Source organism: Perna viridis, chromosome 1 (assembly GCF_037379345.1).
Source record: "Perna viridis isolate PV_CMFRI_1.1 ecotype Kerala chromosome 1, ASM3737934v1, whole genome shotgun sequence".
Lineage (NCBI taxonomy): Eukaryota > Metazoa > Mollusca > Bivalvia > Mytilida > Mytilidae > Perna > Perna viridis.
In genome coordinates this window covers 28,806,288-28,830,869 of record NC_142445.1, presented here as the reverse complement: position 1 = coordinate 28,830,869, position 24,582 = coordinate 28,806,288, and the positions used below count along the sequence as shown (strand labels likewise).

At 31.3% G+C, this 24,582-nt stretch overlaps 1 protein-coding gene across 1 annotated transcript; it reads right to left on the bottom strand.

The window, feature by feature from the left end:
• Window positions 1-1,670: 1,670 nt before the first annotated feature.
• Window positions 1,671-24,058, bottom strand: LOC148628205 (protein O-glucosyltransferase 1-like). Its single transcript, XM_088584599.1, has 10 exons — window positions 23,716-24,058; window positions 20,900-20,996; window positions 19,223-19,360; window positions 15,431-15,566; window positions 13,761-13,882; window positions 11,039-11,198; window positions 10,082-10,140; window positions 8,838-9,005; window positions 8,166-8,222; window positions 1,671-7,205 (listed from the first exon to the last, which is right to left on the bottom strand). Exons 1-10 carry the CDS (start codon window positions 23,852-23,854, stop codon window positions 7,073-7,075), a joined length of 1,209 nt encoding a protein of 402 aa, XP_088440725.1. The 5' UTR covers window positions 23,855-24,058; the 3' UTR covers window positions 1,671-7,072.
• Between the last annotated feature and the right edge of the window lie 524 nt (window positions 24,059-24,582).

The window sequence follows — 24,582 nt, the reverse complement described above, 5'->3', positions numbered from 1 at the left end:
TTTTGAGATATAAATGATATAGATTTTGTATGATATTTTAGTAGGAGGTGAATGTTTAGTTTTATCAAAGATAGAAACCTGAAGGAGTATTGTTACTTAAAAATGTATCATATGTAGATCGAAAAAGCATTGTTTATTTGGTGGGTTTTCTACACCATGAATCACCTCTACCATAGGCAGTTTCTGAATTTTACATTTACAGGAAACAAGCATCATATGTAGATTATTATTTTTATTGCCCAATACCTGCAAAGGGAGATAATCAAGCCTTGTATATTTAACTAATTAAAGAAATATGATAAATCTTCATAGAAATATTAGTTAGCATATATAGGTGTGCATGAAGAAATTTAGTTTGTTCGATGCCTGCAAAGGTAAATAATCAAATTGAAGGGTTGAACATATGAAAACATTCTAGGTGCAACTCTTACCACTCAGGAATTTGAAGGATTTTTTAAAAAAGATTGGGCATCATATATATATGTGTGTGAAGGTCTCCAAGAGAGATAATCTAACTCCATTTAAAGCAAGGTCAGCCAGGTATTCTGTTTTGTTTTAGCTTTCACTTAAATTGAATTTACCTTGGCCCTGAGACTCCATGTACATGTATAAATAAGGCAACATTACATCTTTATTATACCCCCTGCTGACAAAGTATGGAGTTATATAGAAATCACAGTGTATGTTTGTTCATTTGTCCACTTATCTTGTAAGGACAACTATCAAATTACTCGCTGGATGTTAATGACACTTTATACCAAGGTTAGGGATCATATATCATATATATGAAGGAATATTATTTACTCAAAAGGGAGATAGTCCAGTTTATGTATTCACATATTTTAACCTCATTCAAGGGTTTTTTATTTTATAGGAATGTAGAGTATCTCATGTACTATAGATGTCCATGAGGTAATATAGTTCGTACCATAGGACTTCAAAGGGAGATATTTCACATATTGAGGGACTTGGATGAAACCTAATAGGAGGGTTAGGCACCAATTTAAGACGAGTGTAATAAATGGCGATTTTAAGACAAAAAGGTTTATGAAATATTTTAGCCTTTCTTATATCAGATGCTAAGTGGTACACAAAGTACTTGATCCAAGAATAAATACTTTGCAGAATTTATTTTGGCCTTTTAAAGACAAATCATTTAAAATATGCCAAAGTATGCATCCTTTAAAATCAATGCTATACAGTGTGTTGATGGGCTATATATATATATATATAATTAAAGGTTTCTTTATTTAACATATACTTCATTTGAAGGTTTGAGTATTTTCTTTGTCTACTTGATCAGGGTGTCTTTAATTTCAATTGCTATCACATGACCAAACAATTTTGTAGTGCTTAAAAATTATTTGATATTATGTGCCTTTCAAGTAAATTGTTAAAAGAGTCTCATCCACGCATTGATAATGATTAAAGAAGTTAACATTCTGTTAGGGTAAAAATGACTGTGCTCCTAGTCCAAATACCCTGTTTTTATCTTGGATAAAGTCACACAATAACTCATAGTCAACCATGAATTTTTTGTCTCAGTTTTCATAGCTGTCTTTTTTTTTTCGATTGACCTAAAAGTTTGATTGCAATCATATTTTTGCTGTTTCTTCCTTTCTTATAGTATATAGATATTCTGATCACTAAAGGCCATAAAACATACAATATAAAAAAAAAAAACTAATACATTTTATTCAAAAAGATTGTGACCAATTACCATAACATATTTTAATAAATTAACATCAAAATACCATAATATAAACAAATACAGTGAAAAGTGTCAAAACAAGTCCTGAATAATCTGAATATTTGTCTAAACACTGAACTCCAAACAAGTCTTTTTAGTCACGATATAAATGAAAATATATTATGAACCTTTGTAAACGAAACTAATTTTAAAATTCAAAAGGGACCTGTATTTAGGCAGTTTTCATTGGAATAGATCAGACTTATACAAAAAATAATTTTTCAAGATTTTTAAATCAAATAAGACATAGAAAGAACTTCAGTTAAAAATGTACCAATTGTTCAGATTCATTAAAAACATAGATCAAAACTCCTAACCAAATGTAAAATATCGAAGAAAAATTTTGAACTCCAATGATATGTACTTGTAACAAGTGAAGTTTTGGAAACTAAAATAAACCACAAATGAAAAAAGACTATAAGTGGTCAATAACAGAACTAGTACCAAATTGGCAGATACAAAAAAAATGGTAAGTTCTGCAGATCATTGACAAAAAGGAGCCCACCCAGCATCCCCATTAAATTTACTTGTAATAATCCCTGAAAAGTCTGCTTTATTGTTATTTTTAGGTGTAATTTTGTCATTACAGAGGATGGCTCAAGAAAGTAAACTGCATAGAGGTAGACTTTCTATTATAAAGATTTAAAATCTTTGTTACACTCTGCCTCTTCATGTAAATTATTTTAGTACATAAGGGGATGACCATTTGATACTGACCAGAAGAAAGGCAAAAGGGGGGAGGGGGTGCTTGGAAGGTTTCGTTGGTTAAAACATTTATTTTTCACATTAATCAAATCTGATTATTTTTTTTCATTATGTAAATGCATTACGCTTGGATAAGTATCAACATTTTTCAAAAAGGTTGGACAAGTGGTCTTTATATAAGATGGTAAATTTTACATGGAATGCACTATAAAGGAATAATATAATAATTTGTCGGAAAGAGTGAATAACCAAAATTTGATCACAAGTGCTAAAGAATGTCTGATTTAAACCTTCAAGCATTCTTGCCAATGGTAATCATATTTTGATTATTCACAATAAAAAATTAATGATCCTTATTTATAATCCAGATCTCCTGTATAACTTCTTGCTTTTTCAACATAAATTAAATTTTGTGATTGGCAGATTGTTAATTGCATTATAACATTTTAGTGTGAGATTAACCGCAAGAGTGAAATTACCAAATTTATTTCAGTGCGAATTATTGCAATTTTTTTTAAACAGAAAACATTCAAAAAATCACTGCAATCTACATAATAAATTTTAATCATTGTCTTTTAATGCAGGTTACTTCTGGGTATATAGGGGTTTGACTGAAAAATATAAAGCAGTTATCTGGTCTACAGAAGAGACTTGGTATACCGTATATAGGTAAAAAAGATACAGATCAATGAAAGAGCAGTGCAATACAATGCAAGTACAGAGGTCTAGATAGCTTTTAAAATTGAAAAACTGTAATAACAAATACATAAATGTAAAATTGTTTGATGGATTGGCTGATTAGAAAGGTCACCAGAACAGAAAGTAGAATGGAGTGTTGTTAGATCCTACATGCAATGACTGAATGGAATAATCAATAGGTCTAATTTTAATTAGATTGATGTGAAGCAATGCATCCAAATAACATTCTGATAAACTACAAATGAACACTGTATTTGCTAAATGCATTTATCTTTGACACCAACCATTTTTTATACTGAGGTGGGATTATTTTGGAAAAAATATAATTATTCCAAATTTGAGCCAAAAATTTGTTTACCCATCCATGGAAAGAAAAAAATAATTATGAATCAATATTTCCCCCCAAACTTTACAATGTAGATTTTCAAATCAACTTTGGCTGCTGCTGAAAAAAAGAAAAATTTTTTTGGTGCTTGTGTGAAAAAAAATTCTAACTCAATATATAATCACAGCCCCCAACCCCCCTCAAGAAAAAAATAGTCTGTGCCTTACCCTTATTTAAACATATATAGAAATAAAACACCCAAATGAATTAAGACCAAAGAACTTTGAAAAAAAGAAATGTTTCAGTTATTGATATGGATATCTTTTTAGGGGCACACAAAACATGTACCTTCCTTATCTTAGTACTTTTAATGTAAACAAACTAACAGATAAAAATGTAATTTTAAAATATATATAAAAATGACAAATGTGCTACAAATTTTATATTTTAAATATCATAAAAACTAAGTTTTATGTGATGTAGAAAAATACAAATATCTTTAAACTTATACAGATTATATATGTATGGATTATTGTTGATGCACATAGAATACAGGAATGCAGGACTAGTTTCTTATAATAAGTAACTGCATTAATTCGCTGTCTGTGTGACATATAGTAGCAATATTAGCGATGTTGGAAGAGTTGTGCATACAAGAAATGTTGACAGAGTGATTCCTAAGAACCTATATACATACCAAAACTGTATGTGGAGGTAAAACAACTAGAGGCTCTAGATAGCCTGAATTGCTCACCTTGCCAAAAATAGTCTTTTTAGCCATCTAAAGTTCAACTCTTGACCCTACTGTACTATTGTAACAAGAATCTCTTAATCAATAGAGAGTATCAAATTTACACAAAGCATTGTGATGGCCAACCCCTGGTGTTGATGCAATTTGATTTCTGCAATTATAGAATAACTTTCCTAAGGTAGCCAAATGCCTCGTCTAATTAGTGGTGCACATGATTAAACTGAAGAGATTCCTTGACCCACAACTCATTCATCCATTAATGAATCTTTTTGAAAATTTTGGCATAGTTCATCCCAGCATACTGCACAATTTCACCCCAGCAGATATGAGCCAAATTCTGCAAGTTGATCGCTATGGTCTATTTTTAGAAATGGTGGCCATGTTTTTCGCAAGATAAAAAATCCCCCAAAAAAGATTGTTGAAAATACCATAAGGAAAATTCATGCAAAACTTGGTAACAATCTGTCCAGTACTTTTAGAGGAGATGTTTGAAAAAGTTAACAGACAACGACAAACACAAAGTGATAACAATAACTCACCTGGCCTTTCGGCCGGGTGAGTTGTTAATAAAAATATTAAAAATACAAATTCTACCAAAATAAGACATTTACATTGGTCCCAATAAATGCATCGATTAATCAATCCCTTTTTCACTAACCTACATAACATCCTACTTATACAATAAGGTGATATATATTGTGTACAAATACTAGCATTGTCATACATTCATTTAAGTGCTTCTATGTCTACAAATCAAGGAAAATGTGTATAGGGTGAAGCACATAAAGAAAAGAAACGCAGATATTTTATTACATTGTCCAAGTATTTTTATGGCATAACCCCCAGAAATAACATTAGAAGTGTTTGTAAATATTGCCTTTTATGATACTGATTTGTAAAGTTAAGTTAAAATACACTATGAAAAAAATGGCGGGAAAATATTAAAGAGATGATTTCAACTCTGTTCCATTATCCATGTTTTACAAAACAAAGCTGTTTATGCTCATAAGGAATAAATGGGATTGAATAAATAGTTTGGATTTGATCCATCATTGCATTTCAAATAAAATATTTAGTCAATATTTTTTTTGTCTGAGCCATTCAAATATTTATAGCCCTAACACTTAACAAATAGCATCATATGATTAGTATCATAAGCTTCCCCATCATACCAGTCAAACTCTCATGAAAAATACATATAGACGATGCGAATACCTACTGCCAAATAATAATATGCATGTTTCTTTCCTATTACATTTTTTAAAAAAAAAGGTAGGCAGGGGTTTTAAACTGCTTTACATTTTTTTAAATTGAGTCTTTTGGTGAAATATAGTGCATACTGACAGATAACAACAATATTTCCACTGCCTCGTCATCAGTAAATGCATAGTAAAATCATTTAATATCAATGGTAATGAAGACAGATGAATCTTTGCAACAATTGCACAAAAATATGCACCATATTAAAAGAACAAAATAAATTTGAAAAATTGCACTACATTATTCAAATAAAGATTAGGGACTTAATTATCAATAACGATGTTTTTCATAAGTAAATATAACAATAAATTTTGTAAAAATTTTGGGTTCTATAATTTAAAAATAGTTTTTAGACGTAGCCAAAAATGACTTTATGAGTAGGGCATTCTTAAATTATAATAAACTTGGATATTTTTTACTGCATATGAAAGAAAGATATGGCACTTAAAATCATAAATCATAACAATATATGTATTACATGTCAAAAAAATTAACACCACAATTGTAAAATGGAATTCAATACATTAAAAAAAGAGGCTCCCAGGAGCCTAAATTGCTCACCTTGTTAAATTTTTGCCTTTCAAGGTCAAATACTCTAACAAGGAGTTGTCCAACAATTTTGACTCAAAGAACACTTAGGTCCAACTCATCATAACGACCATTTCATCAATTGAAAGTTTCTTTCTATATATTGAAGTTGTCAAAATATTGGTTGAAAACAGCTTAAAACATATTTTTTCGCCTTTCAAGGGTAACAATACTAACAAAAAGTCGTTTGACAAGTTTAATCTAAAGCAGACTTTAGTAGGCCTTATAATAAGGACCAATTCGGCAATTGAACAAATTTGGCTAAGCCTAACAGTTTTGGAGATGTATGAGAAAAAATTTTGACTGACTCTTTCATTCTGTTTTTTTATAACATGGCCCATATTTTCAAAGGCTCAAAAATTCCCAAATCAGTTCTAAACTAGATACCCAAGGAACATGGCAAGTTTGCTTTAATTGGTCAAGGAGTATCAGAGGAGAAGATTTTTTGAAAGAAATAACATTAAAATTAGGGATAAAACATTGAAAAAGGGCAATAACTCCAACTTGGCTTAATAGATTATAATGAAAATATGACCACAGATAGATCTCATCATGCTGAACACTTACACCAGGTTTCAGAATTTGGCTTAAACTAATTGTTTATAAATGGGAAAAACTGACCCTATGTTCTATTCTTAGTTGAAGCGGCCGTGTATCAATTCTATGCAGAATATCCAAGGGAACATTCCTAGTATGTTTGGTTCTAATTGGTCAAGTAGTTTCAGAGAAGAAGAATTTTGAAAAAGTGTTAACGATGGTGGACGCTAAGTGGTGGTAATAGCTCACATGGCATTTGGCAAAGTGAGCTAAAAAGTAATGTTTGCCAACTCCTTAAATTATTTCTAAAAAGTCGAATGTTAACATATTTAATATTTAGTTGTTTAACTTATTAACTGTCTTTTTAATTCTGCAAATGTCAGAAAAATTGTCACAATGTACCAAAACATGGAATATAAACAAACAGTGCATAAAAATTGAGCAGTCAAATGGATATTTATTTGATCTGCTTATAACTTTTATTTCTCTCTGGCTTAAACTTTAATAACTTGGCATAATTCTTTAATACAGTTTTCCAATAACAAGATACATCCTCCATCCTAAGATGATCCATTATAAATTTTTTACCCCTGAAATGAAAGATTGTTATTGATAAAAATAAGACATGGATAAATGGTTTAAATTAAGAATGTGTCAAGCTTGAGTATTGCATTCATATACTTCATGTTTCAACATTTGTGATCATATCCAGCTGCAGTCGGTACATCATTTTAAAAAGCCTCATCTTCAATTCTCCCAAATTGGGGAAAACACTTGATTTCATTACATATTCATTTGCAGATATTGGCCACATGCTTCAACAAATTAGATATTTCTTTCATAAAAGCCTATTGCATCAAGACAATGTTTGACAAAATATTAGTGTGTTGAAGCATGTGGCCCATATGTCTTGATTGAAATACCACCTGTAAACCTCCTAATATCATAAAAAAAATTTTGAAAGTGCCATAGAAATCAAAGTTTTGAGACACCATTTCGACACATAAATGTTGCAACAGCTCCTAAATATTTTTGGAAGTCTTTTTAACACAAAAAATGCCAATAAGTAAATCTCAAGATACTGCCATATTACTAAAGGCTATTCAACTGTCATGTAGTCAATGATTCTGACATGCTTCAAAGCTCTTTACACCACAGCCATGGTAAAAAAAGTGATAAACACATGACCAACATTTCGTGCAACACAAAGGCTGTGTCTATTCAAATATATAAAGAAACTAATCATATTGGAATCGAAATAAATCACAAAATCTCCATGTTATCATTGTTTTACCACAGGCTGGCCATTCATGTCATTATCTAACAATGGCCAGCATGTGGTAAAACTGGAGTTTCCTTGATTTATTTCTTAAATAACATCAGTTCTGAGGATCACATCTGGCCATTTTAGGCTTGCTATCTTGACTGCCATTATTCTGTTTATATTGAGAAAGATTCCAGTATTTTGAGTGGTTAAAGTAACAACACTACTGCTATCAAGAACCATGCATATAAATGCAAGAGATAATTTATCACCAAATTTAAGTTACCTTTCAGCTATTTCTTTTACCACATCATCATTTTCTTTAGCAAATAATAATAAATCTCTGAAATAAAATGACACCAAAATTAATATATGAACTTCTTTGTGCACTTTGCCAAGCTAGATATACCCCAATCTTTCCCTACTTGTACAGGAAGTTGATAAATTACATAGCAACCAAAACTGTTTACAACAGATGCCCTATCTATATAAAACTACACATCAAATTTGAAATCTGTCCATTGGAAGCCGAGATATTTTTGACAAAAATTTTTCCATCTTTCCATGTGATGAAAAATGGTGATGTCCTAAGACACAGGAAGTTGATATTGAACAAAAACCAAAATCACTTACAACAAAGGCCCCGTCTATATAAAGGCATGCATCAGTTTTTAAATTAATCAATCCATTGAGAGCCTAGACAAATGAATGGAAATTTGGATGGACAAAATTCCAGGGGTTAGAATCTGTAGTGGTATGAGGTCCAGAACCCTAAATGTCTGATCTAGGACTTTTAAAATTTCATCTAGCTAGGTCCCCGACCTTCTATCCTTTTAATTAACACTTTTTTGTTAACTTTTGATTTTTCGAAAAGGGGGAATTGCTTTAAAACTTGGAAAAGTCCAGAATGTTCCGCTCTGGATGTAACTTTGAACTCCCGGTATTATGACTATCTTACCTAACATCACTAAGATCCTTCTTTACTGGTATATAATGAACCCAAGGTTTCATGGCAGGGTAGAAAAATTCCAACCATTCATCACCAACATGGAAAACAACACTATCACACAGGAATAAATGTTTAAATCTAAAACTGGCTGCTACACCTCTAAAGTTAAACAGATATCTGAAAGACAGAAAGGATAAAAGTAATCTGTAAAAATTGAAAACTAAAGAAGCAAGTGAAAACAAAAAATAAAATGATGATTAATACATGTATTTGTTAAAGTTTATTTTTGCCTTCAAAAATTAATATTGCCCCCTGTGAAAGTTCAAATGTGAATAACTCCCACAAAACTTCTTGTAACAGGCTACATACCATGTTCTCACTAGTTTCATGATGTTTGGTGAGTAGTTTCAAAAGAGTTGCACTAAAAAAAGTGTGACAGACACAAAAAAATCAATATGTCTCCCTACCAAAGTAAGGGGAGACATAATTGCAATAAATGCACAGGCATATACTTTTACTATTTTCCTTTATACATGTGTATATAACTACTTGTGGGATTTTAAAAATAAAAAGCTTGCACTAAAATATCATACATCCATTACCTTTTATTCTGTGTTAAATACAATAACCTTTAATTGTAAGTATTTGTAAGAATTAGGCAAAACGGGAAAAATCCGAAGCTTGCATGTAAAAAATCCACTGATCTGACAAAATAATTTCACTCAAGGATGCTTTCTATATTTGAACAGACCATTATTTGATCCCTGCATCACTGGATTTGTTCAGAAATTTTTCAATAGAATTTTACAAAAATGAGGTTTTTCACAGAGTTATCTGCCCTTGAAATGTTCATTTTCAGTGCATTTCAATGAAAGCATAACTCAATTTACCCAAGTGATATGGAAAATCTAGTCTTTTTCTATTGATTTTGATGGTGCAAATAATCAAAATGAACTTTCAAAATGGTGGGTTCTTTTATACCATGTTTCACCCAGTGCCTGATACTTACAAAGACTGACACTTAAATGCATAATTAAAAAAAAAAAACAAAAATGCAAGGAAGTTTTCTTACATAAAAACAAATATTTGAACAACATTGGAAGAAACACCAGAAACCAGAAGTTTAAAGAGGAAGCTTTTTTCCACAAAAGCAAACATTTGAACAAGATTGGAAGAAACACAAAAAAAAACATAAGATTAAATTGTTTTGGTAAAAGGGCATGTTTTGCACATTGAACATATTTTCAACATACTTATAATCACAGTGATCTTCAAGTTTGATTTCTTCAGCTGGTTCTTCACCTAGTGTATCCTTCAAAGACAAAAATATGAAAACATACATACCGGTAAAGAAAGTCATACAGTACCACACCCACAAACCAGAAGTGTTTTTCTTTACTGATATTTAGTTTCTAGCATAGATATTAATTTTAATACCAAATTAAGGATTTATATATTCAAGGATTTCCTTTTAAAATTCTGTGTATTTTCTGAATACAGCACTGTGAACCAAGGACTGAGAGACTGCATTTTATAAATGTCATTCTTCATACCTGTAGGTTTTTTCAAAGTAAAAAGAGCTTCACAGATTTTAGTATGTTGCTCAGTGTTGGGTCAAGTGTGGACAAAATACTAGTTTAGTAAAAACTAAAAACAGTAATCAAGGCAACCAAAGTTATAGCGGTAATCAAAAGAATGTAATCCAGGGACAAAGACCAGACATGGAAAACAGACCTACACAACAAAGAACACAAAGTAACTAAAATCATACATACAAAGTAACAAAAGCAAATGAGCAACTCGGACTCCACTAAAAACTGGGAGCATGGACCAGGTGCACCGGTAGGGTAAGAGTCCTCTGCTTTTCTAGAAACATCCACCGAGTTGCTCATAAAAAGTCAAGTCTGGGGAAGACAAACAAGGAAAGGAAAACTATGACCCGTTGAATAAATCAATTTTCATGGTGCAGATGGATACACCATAATGATCCACGAGTTCATGATGACGACCATAAAACTTCTATAGTGATGATTTCGATCTTGTAGCAAGAAAAGGAGCCTTAAAACCATTGAACAACATTGCACACTGTATGGCCTGCTGTTTTCATTCTGCGACTGTCTATACTTTCAATTAATGCTTAATTAGCTGAAGAATAATGCCAAAATACTACTTCCTGCAATTTTCTTCATCATTTGTCATCTTATACTTACAGCTTTACTTCTCCAAGATTGATTTTTAGTATATTTAGCATTGACGAGTTCTGGTTCCTTACGTGACAGCAAGATCAATGGGTCTCTTTCATCTGTTGTTCTAGATCCTCGGAAATAACCTATGTTGTATTTCTTTTCCCATGGCCACTTCTCAGCGGCCCTGAAAATTGAACAAAAGAAAATAAAAACATCACTGGTTACTTAAAATATGTATATCTAGTACTACAGACTTTTAAATATTCACAAAACACTCTTTAAATCTGCAAAATTTACGTTCAAACATTTACCATAGAAGTAAATGAAAAGGCATACAGATGTCTTTCACCTTGTGTGTATGTGAGTAAGCTGAACAATCTACTTGAAAGAAAACCTATCAATTGTTCCATTCAGTCACTTCATATCACTTGATTCTACTTCCATTCTGATGACCTTTCTGATCAACCTATCAGATTTCACAATTTTGAAAGCATTATTCAAAGGGAAAAATGCAAGGATTCTGAAAAGGTAATCCGAACAGAAAATAGAATGGAGTGTTGTTTGATCTTACATGTAGTGACTGAATGGAACATTTCATAGATCTAATTTTAATAAGATTGAGGGTTGAATAACATAATTACATAATGGATATAACTGTTCTAGTAATTTAAAGCATGACATCAATTAGTACAGAGATGTTGCAAAACAACCATCTCAATGATGACCTACAACAACACATTTTCAGTGTGATAGATATGTTCATTGCACAATTCTTTTTAAGATTATTAATTATTATTACTATCTCTGCTTTTTGAGGACCTGTACAATGAAGTTTAATTGTTACCACAGGAAAATTGTGTAGTTTACCTCTTAATTTTCTATCTAATCATATCAAATGTACATTTCGAGAGAACTGAATGAATGAATGCATAAAAAGTGTCCATTATGTACCAACTACGTATTGTGCATGGGACACTGGGCAAATGAATCATGTTTGTGTATTATGTTCATTTCGCACTTGTATTGTGCAAATCTAGATCATAGATTAGGAAACATAACACAATTTTGAAGGCATAAGAGCACTTCATCAAGTATGAGTCAACCTTTCATGGGCAATAACTCCTAAAAAGGTAATTTTGACTCAAAGAAAACTGCTAAAACATAATTTTAAATAAAGGCAATAACTCTAACAAGCAGTTATCTGACAACTTTGATCCTTGCAGACTTTCGTAGGCCTTATCACAAGGATCATTTCAGCAATTGAAAGTTTCTTTTTATCTATAGTAGTTTCCAAGATTATGACTAAAACCTGTAAAAAAAAAATGTCATTTATCACCTGTCAAGGACAATAACTCTAACAAGAAATCGTCCAACAATTTTGATCCAATGCAGATTTGTGTAAGCCTCATGATAAGAATCATTTTGGCAAATTAAAGAATTTGGCTATACCTAATGGTTTTTGAGATATATGCATGGTTTTGAGATATATGCGAAAAACTTCTATCCGACCCCTATGTTATATTTTTAGTAACTGTGGCCACGTTTTTCGACAGATCAAAAATCCTCATTACAGTTCTATGCACAAAACCTTCAGGAACATTCAAACCAAGCTAGGTTTAAATTGGTCAAGTAGTTTCAGAGAAGATTTTTGAAAGTAATAACATAAAAAATAGCAAAAAAAAAGTTGAAAAAGGACAATACCTCCAACATGGCTGAATAAATTTGCACGAAAATTTGATTACTGATAGATCTCATCATGCTAAACACTTTTTCCCTCATCAGAATTTGTCTAAACCTAATGGTTTTTTAGATATATATGCGAAAAACTCCTGTATGACCTCATGTTCTCTTGTTAGTAACGGCGGCCATGTTTTTTTACAAAAAAAAATCCCCACAACAGTTCTATGCAGAATTCCCTAGGAAACATTCACACCAAGTTGATTCTAACTAATCAAGTAGTTTCAAAGGAGAAGAGTTTTGAAAAATTGTTAACAACAACATATGACGACGATGCTGGAGGTGAAGTGATGGAAATAGCTCACTTGGCCTTCGGGCAGATGAGCTAATAAATAGGATAATAAATTTGTTATCATCAATAATAAAAATATAATACTGATGCAAAGAATGCTTGAAGCTTTAATTCGTCAACACACTTGTTAAACCTGTGTGTTCTTAGTCACCTGTGATCATAATTCGCACTCTTTCCAATTAATTATCCTATTATTAATTTTGGCAGTATCAAGAAAACTCCTACACCATTCATATATAAAATATCAAATCTTAAAACATCATTTATTTACCAAATTCCTGTAATAGTATTTTAAATATAAGTGAGTTGACCTGGGTGAACTAAAAATAGCAATGGCTGCCAAGTTTCAAGCTTGATCTATATAATTGACACAACAGGATACCCTAAGGATGATGATGACCAAGTTTGGTAAAAATCCATAAAGTGGTTTTAGAAAGAAGATTTTTCAGTTAATGATGAAAGATGATGATGGACGCTAAGCAATGCCAAAAGCTCACAAGGCCTTAGGATAGGTAAGCTAAAAAAGGAAAAAAAGAAAAAAGCATCTCACTGACACTAACAAAGAACTCTTTTCACTTTTTCTGGCAGCAAAAAGGTAAAAAGAAATGCCTCTGTCTCCTGTTGGTATTCATGAAAAAAATGCCTGAGATCCAGAAAATCAACTCTGAATGGCAAATGTCATAGTCCTGCAAATTTATAATAGAACAAAAACCATACTTGGGAATAATAACTCTTTGCTCATCCCATCTACCAAGTCCTGTGGGATATATAGGCCACACTGCAGGCCCACCTTCCCAGAAAGTCCATGCAGGATACATAATATCCCAGTTTTCAATGTCCTAAAATACAAATTGAACAAATTTCAATTAAAATACATTAACACATTGATAGCTGTTGTTTAGCAGGTTAGAATTTAGTACTTTACTAAATTTGAAAATAATTTTGCATTAAGATACAGAAAATTACAACATAAGGAGATGACAGGCCGAGTATACTTCAATGGTAGATTCTCATCCAACTTTCACAAAAAAAATATGGAGAAGGTGGTAGGAATTTATTTTTCATTTTTTATTTCTTACCAGATAATTGTAACTATTTGAAGTATTGATATGTTCTAAATCCATAGCTACATCAGTTGCAGAGAAGAAACATTATTTTAGTCACCAAGAAATGAAATTTTGTGTGCTACAGTATAAACACCGACACGAAAAAAATCCTGATTTTAAAATTCTGCCCTTTACTTAAGGAAAAAACAGGTATCGGTATCTGCCATCTGTATTAAAAAAAGATTGGTGTCAAAACAAGAAAAAAAAATTTGTTTGTTTCCTATTACATCTTTGAAAAAGAAGGGAAGGAAAGTAAGGAATTTAAAAATGTTTACTTTTTTTTTCATATTGAGCCTCTAGGAGGAATGTTCTGAACTGAACAGTTCTATTAAAAACTGAAGGGTACACTGTTTTTAGTTGGAAAAAATGGTGAGCAGAACCATAGGAAACACACATTTTTTTATTTGGCCTAATTTTTTACATCCATGTACAAACTAACTGTTATACAGTTGAAGACCTTTGTCTTTTTTTTTTTTTTTGAGTAGCACTTGTCTGTGTGTTTATCGTCTAGTTAACCACAAATTTAATTTCCAATAAATGGCAACATTTGAAACATAGAGGCTATAATACTTCAATTCAAGGATTCAAAGCTCAACTAACTTACATAAAATTTAGCAAAACCACAAAAGATAAATAACCACGATAAGGCCAAAATAAACAAAATATCCTAGATTCTCATCCCCTCTTGACCCAATTTTTTCACCTTCCCCAAAATTTTATTTTGAATTTTTTTCCCCCGACACAAAAAAGGTCCTTGCATCTTGGAAACATAGGCTATATTTTATCCTCATGTACAAACTACAGTACTTCCTAAAGGAGAAGACAGGTATGGGAATCTGCACTGCCATTTTGATGATGGAGGCCAAAAGGAAAACTTTGTTCGTTTAGGGTTTCATGCCTTTGAAAAATAGTGTGTGTGGTTGGGGATTTCTTTATTTTTAATGACCATATAGTAGCTTCATCAACAAAACTTTTGATCACTAAGATGCTTTGAGTTTGATATCAGAATGTCACAAAATTAATCGTTTTGCTGATTTTTACAGAGTTATCTTTCTTAGATGTTGTGTACCCCCTTAAAGTTTTGGGTAATTGAGGAACATTTCAGGCATTGACGTACTTACTACTTTAATGAAGGAAAAGGTAGGAATTGAATCCTGACATTTTGTTGATTGGGGCCAATTTCTGACAATGATATACTTACTACTTTACTAAAGAAGGAGACAGTTATTGGATACTGCCATTCTGGTATATGATGCCAATTTCAGATATTGGTATACTTACTACTTTACTAAAGGAGAAAACAGGTATTGGATCCTGCCATTTTGGTGATTGAGGCCAATCTCTGACATTGATGTACATCTCCATATCTGGTAATTTCTTAATTATTTCCAAAATAAAATGTTCAACACCACTACATCTATAAAGTAATGAATGTCTTTTACTGATGAGAAATCGACTAATGGAAATTAAATGTACTTTTTAACTTTGCTAACAAAGCATAATGTAATGAATCATTAACTGTATCAAGAATGTATAAAAAATTGTTTTAATTCATATGGATAACAGTATTAATAGGCAATAAATAGCACTCAGCACTGCCTCTGGCCAATACAGTAACACAGTCATCATAACAACAAAATACATGGATAATTGTGTACTGCCTTGACATAAAACTGATATATGGATGAGGCTTTGAAAGAGTAATCAAGGCAACCAAGGTTACAGAGGTAATCAGATGAATGTAATCCAGGGACAAAGACCAGACATGGAAAACAGACATACACAACAAAGACAATAAAGTAACTAAAATCATACATACAAAGAACAAAAGCAAATGAGCAACACGGACTCCACTAAAAACTGGGAGCATGGACCAGGTACACCAGTAGGGTAAGCGTCCTCTGCTTTTTTTTAAACAACCGCCGAGTTGTTCATAAAAAAGTTATGTCCACGGTAGAAGAAAGAGGAAAGAAAAACTATGACATGTTGAACAAATCAGTTTTCATGGCGTAGATGGATACACCATAGCGATCCATAAGGTCATGATGACGACCACAAACTTCTGTAGCGATGACTTCAATCTTGTAGCAACATAACCCTGTTCAAGAAGCATGTTTGAACTGCAAGAAAACGCCAAGTATTTTCACTTGTTTGAGCTGAATTTGTACATCAATTTTTTTGTCAAGTCTGTGCACTGTTATTGTCTTTATATTTCAACAAAAATGTAAAACAAAAAGGATGTTCAAAGCAAAAAAAAACCTTATTTTTTTTATTTCAAAGCAAGCGACACCCTGGCAACTTCAAAACAGTGTAATGTTTGTGACATCAAAACAGAAAGTTATATACAGTTAGTGACAGTACATTACATATAAATATTCGGTAAATGCATTTTGACTGCTCAAATAGAATGATTGCAGTATAAATATTTCTCTATTCCACTCCTGAAAAGGCAGTAAGACAAAAACTAGGGCTTTGCTTTCTAAATTTTTTCACATTTTATCAGTATTTAGTTCCTTTTTGACCTTTTTTATATAATCATATATCATATTAATCTATAGAAACAATACATTTTTTTCAACTTCAGTACGTTATACATTTTTGGTATAACATACATTATTTCATTAGCATATTACAATTTTCATAACTTCTGTTATGTGTTAGAAATAATGTAGATTCTTCCTCAAATTATTTCTCCATCCCAGACAGTGAAATAAAGATTTTCAACATGCGAGCTGTAGCAAACACTTTAAAATCTAAATTTTACCATAGAGAGTGGAAAAACAGTTCAAATCAAGAACAAGCTGAAGAAGAATAGATTTCTTCTATGAAATTTGTAGAAAACTTGAAAAATGTAAAATGGTGGGAAACCCCTCACTGTTTTAATTTAATCACCATCAGGTAGTAAAAATTCATATACATTTTCAATCACCAGAATTAGAAAGGGAGAAAAAAATTAAAAGTTTAAGAACAGAACCCAAATTTTAAAATAATCGATAACAGTGATTGATCTTCCTCAACAAAAAAAAATCCTGAGAAACAGATGGTTGAAATGTACAGCTGTTCACAGAGCATTGCATCAATTACATGTAGAATAACAATAAAGCAATGTTCAAATTTTCCACCTGAATAACAATTTCATGCTTTTCATCAGAAAAAAAAACCATTATTAGTTTTAAATTAAAAGAGAATAACCCAAAAATAGCTAATCTCATGTTAACACAGCATACACGTGAACATATATATAAAAGTTATTTCATCTTTTCTGAAACTGGCATTACTAAGACAAGCCTAGTATGAGTTTTTTCTATTAATTAAATATGTTTTTAAGTAGTATTTATTTCTGTTTAATGTAATGAAAAAACAATAGACACGACACTGCATCCAAATCGGTGACATCATCTTGCTTAAGTGTACACAGATATATAAAATAATAGTTACTTTCCATTTTGATACTGACAATATCATGTGGACTGTCTCAACAAGCCTGTGAATGGACAGTGTTCTAGGATTTTTCAGAAATTGAGGTTTCCTTGGGAAATATCCACATAAAATCAACTCCCACAGTCAACGACTGCTTTCCTAACAAAACAAATCCTTACAGCAAATGAAGTTTTCAACTTGCCAGGGAAAAGTGTAACCAAGTACCTAACTTTCCCCGACCCAAATTTCACTTGCCCCAGGTAATGGGAAATAGGAATCCTAGAACACTGATGGGTATTCATATAATAACCCAAAATTATGCAATTGATTTTTCAAAGACACTTCAGTATTTTTTTGCCAATATTCTTAATAATTTAATAGTCATTTTTTCAGCTATTCCAAATACTCAACAGTTACATTAGCCTGAAGTTAACTGTTTGGTATACATGTATGAAAATGTGCCTCCAATACATGTATCTCCAAAATATCATGTTTCCTTATTGATAGGATTTGAACTTTTAAGTAGCACTCCAGCTAAGAATCATGCAAAATGTGATACATGGTTGGAAAGCCTACATATCTTTATTTTTGATATTTGGTTTGATATGTTATATAGTAAATAGAAATTAACATGTTGCTTTTTATATAAATCCTGTTCATAGGTTATATAAAATATATCGAATGCACTGTAAAATTCTAAATTCTAATAACGCTGTAAATGACACCAAAATACATCAGAAACTGTTGGATTTTTTATGTGAATTATATCCAAAGAATTGGAACGAATGGTTATACATTTCATTATATAGACCTATAAAGCAACTTAATAAAAAAAATGTTTAGCCTTTTTTGGGGTGTATCACAAATTATAGAATTTGCATGATTCTTATGAAGACTGCTACTTAAGTACCATTCCACAAAAAAATTCTGACACTGCAAAAGGTAAAGTGATTCAATGTGAAGAAAAACCCATCAAACAAACAATGCTTTTTCAGTCTACATATGCTACACTTTCACATAACGATAATCATTTCTGTATTCAGATCTGCACTATTAAGAAAATCATACATTCTTCTCCCACTAAAATCAACCAAATGAATCCAAATCAAGACAGATAACTCTTACAAAGTGCCAATTATATACAACCTATATAATTCTTATCTCAAAAGTATACCAGCCACGTGAAAAACTATGACTGGCTATGTAATCAGTAATTATTTCTGAACAAGAAATAAAATTGAATTTGGTGGGTTTTGACATGAATGAATCACCTCCTGTTCATTTTTTTTAATGACCGCTACCTAAACAAACAATATGCTTCCTTGTACAGTCCCAATCCTGAAAGCATAAGATTTCAAAATTCTACAAACCAACACAACTTTGTTAAAAAAAAACAAAAAAACTGTTACTTTTAATTTTAAGAGTGTCTACCAGTACATACTGTAAATGTATCAATTTTGCGGTTGCTAATTTTCTTGTCAAGTGAACATATTCACGGATATAAATTTTTGCAGTTTCAAACATATTGAGAGCAATAGTGTTAAAAATTAATTTCGTGTGTACAATTTTTTGCGGTTTTCTGTCAACCCCCGAAAATAGCGAAAATTAGTAAACCGCAAAAATTAGTACGTTTACAGTAATATTTGCCTTTACCTAGCTGGAAACATACAATCATCTTCTCTATACAATTTATGGTTTATTATTTGGTAATGTGTTCCTCTTCCTTTACCTGTTGACAACTGATCTTTTGTAATACCATTTTTCCATTTATCTAAATCGGAATCTATTACACTGTATAAGAAAAATAGGATAGTATGTGTATATTAATTAATGAAATGTATAAAAATCTAAAAACAAAACATAACAAAATTATTTTTTACGATATTCTCTGAATAACCAGCAGTATTTCCCCCATGATTGTAGAGTAGCACAGCTCTTTAGACCTTTCTTCAAAACTATAACATGGAGCTCATAGCTAATACTAACTTGAGGTAGGTAATACCTACATGTATTACAAAAAGCATTATTTTCTTTCATTTTGCAAAATCATGCATATATATATATTTCCAATGAACTTATATTATTTAAAATGGTGTAAAATTAACGTGTTTAAAACATTTTAAAGGAATTTTTTACAAAAAATTGTATGGAAAAATTACAAAAGGTAATGGGAATTTTTTAGCATTTTTAAACATTACAAGAAAAAGAGTTTGGTCATCTCCAAAGTTCTTCTTGAAATACATGTACGAGAGAATGTCAGTAACCGGTAATTATTCTTTATATAAATTTATAGGAAATTTTATATATGGGTACCTGTTTTTTAATAGTTTGCAAAATAGTGAAAATTTCCAAAAGAATCCATATAAATTGTTGTAAAAAATTTCCCTTTTTAAGGCTCAATTATTCATATCTTGAAATCAAGTTCGGTGACCTAAGTAAAATTCTGAATTATGTTCATTCAAGGTCATCTTTGAGAATAACTAGAAAAAGCTATCTACTAAAAATATTTGGTAGTATCTACCTTAAAGATATCCTAGTGGTAAAAAATCATAGCACTACAGGGCAAAATGCTATATATGTCAAAAGAGAGTGTTGTATAGTCAAAGAAAAACTCTCTCTGAATAAATGCTATTACATACTTATCCACATGACTTTTTTAAAGGTTAAACATAAAATTGCATGTGTTGTCGTGCTATGGAATGGTATATCCACACTTGTACAAGAAGTCGATGTTGGAAAGCACTCGAAATCGCTTACAACATATTCCAAACCTATATAAAGCCACAAACCAAATTTGAAATAAATCAATTCATTTGGACTTTGAAATTTTCTCTATCATTTCCTTAGTGTGAAAAATGGCAAAGACCCCCTAAAAAGAGGAAGTTAACAATGAACAAAACCCAAAATCACTTAAAACATAAAACATATACCCCATCTTCATAAAGCCACAAAAAAAATCCATCCATTGGAAGCCAAGATAATTGTGACAAAATTTAGAAAGATGGATGGTATGACTGAAGGACAAGGTGATTCTAACATACCAACCACTTGTTGAGTCACAGAGTATGCATGTATAGTTTCATTTTCTCAACCTTGTATTCAATATTAAGGAGATAGACTTAGGGTAAGGGAAACAACTCTTGAAATCAGTGATATGTTTGTATCATATTCGATTTCACCAAAGCCTATCAAGCTTTCATTTGAAACAAATGAAATCAATCCAAGTTACTTTGATGCTCACATGAGATTGATGTAAAATGCTGAATACAAACGTTCCAATTATTTTAAGAGTTGTGTCCCTTACCCCAGGTCTATCTCCTTAATTGATACCTTTTGTGACAAGAACAGTCATCCTGATTACAATCTTTATAGTTTTTAACTGCCTTTTCAATCTTTTTTAGATACTTCTTCCATTTCTTGTTTTCATCTGAAAAAAGTGACCTCAATAACTCAAGATATAAAAATACAAGATTAACACCCAAAATTGACCAACATGCGCAAAATCATGCTCAGTTTCCAACAGATGTAACAATTTTAAAAAACAATTTCATATTTTCTGCTTTATATACATCTCTATACATGCACATGTATTACAATATGTGGATATTGCAAAAAGCTTCTCATGTCACTAACATACATGTACTTAAAAACTAGGGATGGCAAAAGATATGAAGTTTAATACTGGAGTACTTGGTCATGATACAATGTACTGGAATACTTTGATAAAACTTCAAATTTGGTGAAAAAACATGGTCTTCTATTAGGATGTAACATTTTTTCATTATTGCTGTGTCATACAATTACACAATGATGACATCACTCAAACATCGCCCTACAACTCAAATTCAAAGACTAAACTCTTGAAATGTGTAAAACTGGGCATCTAATTACATCTGTTAAACAGTATTTTATCATTAATTCAAGAATAAAGAATGTTCATGTTGATTAACTTTACGGCTAATACTCTTTACTAAAAGTAACTAATCATTTGAGTAAACTGTTTTAAGTTGTTAATTGATAAATAATCAATATAAGAAAGGGACATTTTACACAATTGGAAACTTTTTTGGGGAAGTGCTTCAAGCTGTTCAAGCACAAATGAGTATCCGAGTTCTTAAATTGTACTTGAGAACTTGGCATTCCAATTGAGTACTGGAGTATTTGTTGCCATCCCTAAAAACATGTATTAATACATTAAATTAATATACAATTGAATTTACTTTTTGCAACACATGTAATTTTAACCATTATCTATCAATGTACATGGATTGTTATGGGTTGTGCTATATTCTATGCTAAAAACTTATTACTGTCTACTGTAAGTAGTTTAAACATATTTTATTCAGTAATAATACAATTACAATATTTATACAATCAATACAATAATTATATGGCAAGGATATGGAAACAAACAGAGCTTATACAAAGTCTGTTTTCTTATCTGTAAAGGATATGGACTTTGTATATCCTCGCTACTGTAATTGAACTTATTTTAGCAATTATTCGTCTATGTACATATTTACAGGAAAACTGTACTTACTTTTGCAAAAAATCAGTTTTTGTTTAAAGATTAAGGGTCAGTATCTGTAAGGACTAGGCAGTGGGTGAAACATGGTATGAAAAAACCAACATTTTGATAGTTTATTTTGACTATCTTAATCTTCAGAATCAAGGAAAGCAGACAAGATTTACCATATCATGCTGGCCAATTGAGTTACAATTTCATTGAAATGCACTGAAGACAAACATTTCAAGGGCAGATAACTCCATCAAAACCTCGTTTTTCTAACATTCTATTGAAAAGTTTCAGAGGAAAGCCAGTGATGCAGAGATTAAATAATGGTCTTTTCAAATAGAGAAGGTATCCTTGTGTAATATTTTATTGTTTTGATATGCATGTTTCTGATTTTTCCAATTTTGCCTGATTCTTACAAACACTTACACTTAATGGTAGAAATTCTCTTTTACATGTATACTTATTTTTGCTGATACTAAGTGCACGACAGTGAAGTTCATGAAAAGAAATTTCACATATAAATTAGTACAATTCCAGTAGTCATTTGGGGCACTCCACTGATCAACATTTCCACTTCAAATCCCATTCAATGAAGTGTAAGTGATGAAAACTGTCCTGGTTTAAGACCTATATAACTTAAGTTTGAATGTTAAGAATAAAAACAGTGCAAAAATTTACATTTAGAGTGATCATGATCTCGGCAGATGTTCAGATAGGCATAGAAAAACATGAACATGATGAAGTTGCACATGTTGTGATGCTATGCATACCCCACTCATACATGAAGTTAAAATCATAGAGCAATCAAAATTGCTGACTGTTGATAGCTGAGCTTTTTGTGACGAAAATTTTCTCTATTTTTCATTATAGTGAAAATGGCAAAGTCCCATGAAACAGGAAGTTAATATATGACTATAAATGTATATGAAGCCACACAACAAATTTGACATCAATCCATCCATTAGGGGCAGAGATTTTTGTGATAAAAATTTTCACTATTATTCCAAATAGTGAAAATGGCAAAGTCTCATGAAATGGGAAGTTAATATCAGAGATCAACAATAATTGTTTACAACATGTGCACTATTCATATGAAGTAACACAACAAATTGGGGGCCAAGATTTTTGTGATGAAAATTTTCTCTATTATTCCAAGTGAAAAATGGCAAAGTCCCATGAAAAAGGAAGTTATTATTGGAGAGTAACAAAAATCTCTTACAACATATGCCCTATCTACATTGTATATGAAGCAACACAAAAAAATTGAAATCAATCTATTCATATGGAGCCCAGATGGACAGATGGAATGCTAGACGGCCAAGGTATTCCAATATACAATGAACCACACATTCATTGAGATTAATCAAGTTTTGATTTTTGGGACATGTTCTGACAGGAACTGAAGTAACATATTACAATTTTAAGCTGAAATATTCAATTAAAAATGGGAATGTTCGCTAAAGCAGTTAAACCTCCCACTAATTTTAATGTTTCATGAAATATCGGGAGGCTCCCACAAAACGCGGGAGAGTTAATATCTATATCATATTACAAATGCAACTAAGATTAATTTCATACAAAAAATATTACTTAAAGCTGACGTGTCTTTTTCTTAGATTCTTTCTCCTACCTTTAGAGTATTTCGCTTTCTCGTGACTTTTTTCGTGTGTAGTGTCACATGTTCCATCATTTTCCGTTCCGCAGGACTCTTCGTTACTCCGTACAACGTAAATAACAAAGCAAAAAGAGAAAATACACATCAAATTCATTTTTTTTTTCAGGTCTTTCTGGTTCCCGGCGTCTGGTTCCCAACGTACTAAATTTTACTTCACATTGAAGATTTAACTTAAAATGTATCTATATACCTATAATTAAAATGTCATCAAAATAACAACGAACTACTTAACATGAATAAAATTCAAAATCACAGGGGCTCTCTCCCACAATTAAATATGCAGCCCGACAAATATACAAAAGTGCTTATAGTCAAAATCTTTATTTGAAGTCAATGTAAAACATGTAAAAACATTTATACGCTCTGTTGAGCGTTCAAAATCGACAAACATATTAACACGAAATAACAATACAGACACATTATCATAGAGACTATGAGAAAATACTCAATGTGTTTTAAAATCATTACATATTATAAAGTAATAATAAAACATATCGATAATTTGCATATTACAGCCAGGCAGAACATCTGCATCTGTTGCCATCCCATGTATAAAATAATTTTAACAAATGGAATACATAAACAATCTGTTTCCAAACATCATGGTTTTTTTTTTGGTAACTCATTCCAAGTTATTGCTGCTAAATATCTAAATGATTTCAAACCATACTGTGTTTGGAATTGTATCATTCATGCTCGGAGCATTGCTATTGATAGAAACACTTATTCAGTTACATGGTTTAATATCAACTAACCGAAATAAAACTTTATAACAGGTGTATGAAAGAGAGTTTAAGTTCAAGACATTACAAAGTCTTTAAA

Coding starts and splice junctions, on each gene's coding strand:
- LOC148628205 (XM_088584599.1), bottom strand. CDS start 23,854: ATGAATTTGATGTGTATTTTCTCTTTTTGCTTTGTTATTTACGTTGTA. Junction 20,997..23,715: donor GAAAGCGAAATACTCTAAAG/GTAGGAGAAAGA, acceptor CACTTTTTTCAG/ATGAAAACAAGAAATGGAAG. Junction 10,141..11,038: donor AATCTTGGAGAAGTAAAGCT/GTAAGTATAAGA, acceptor TTGTCTTTGAAG/GATACACTAGGTGAAGAACC.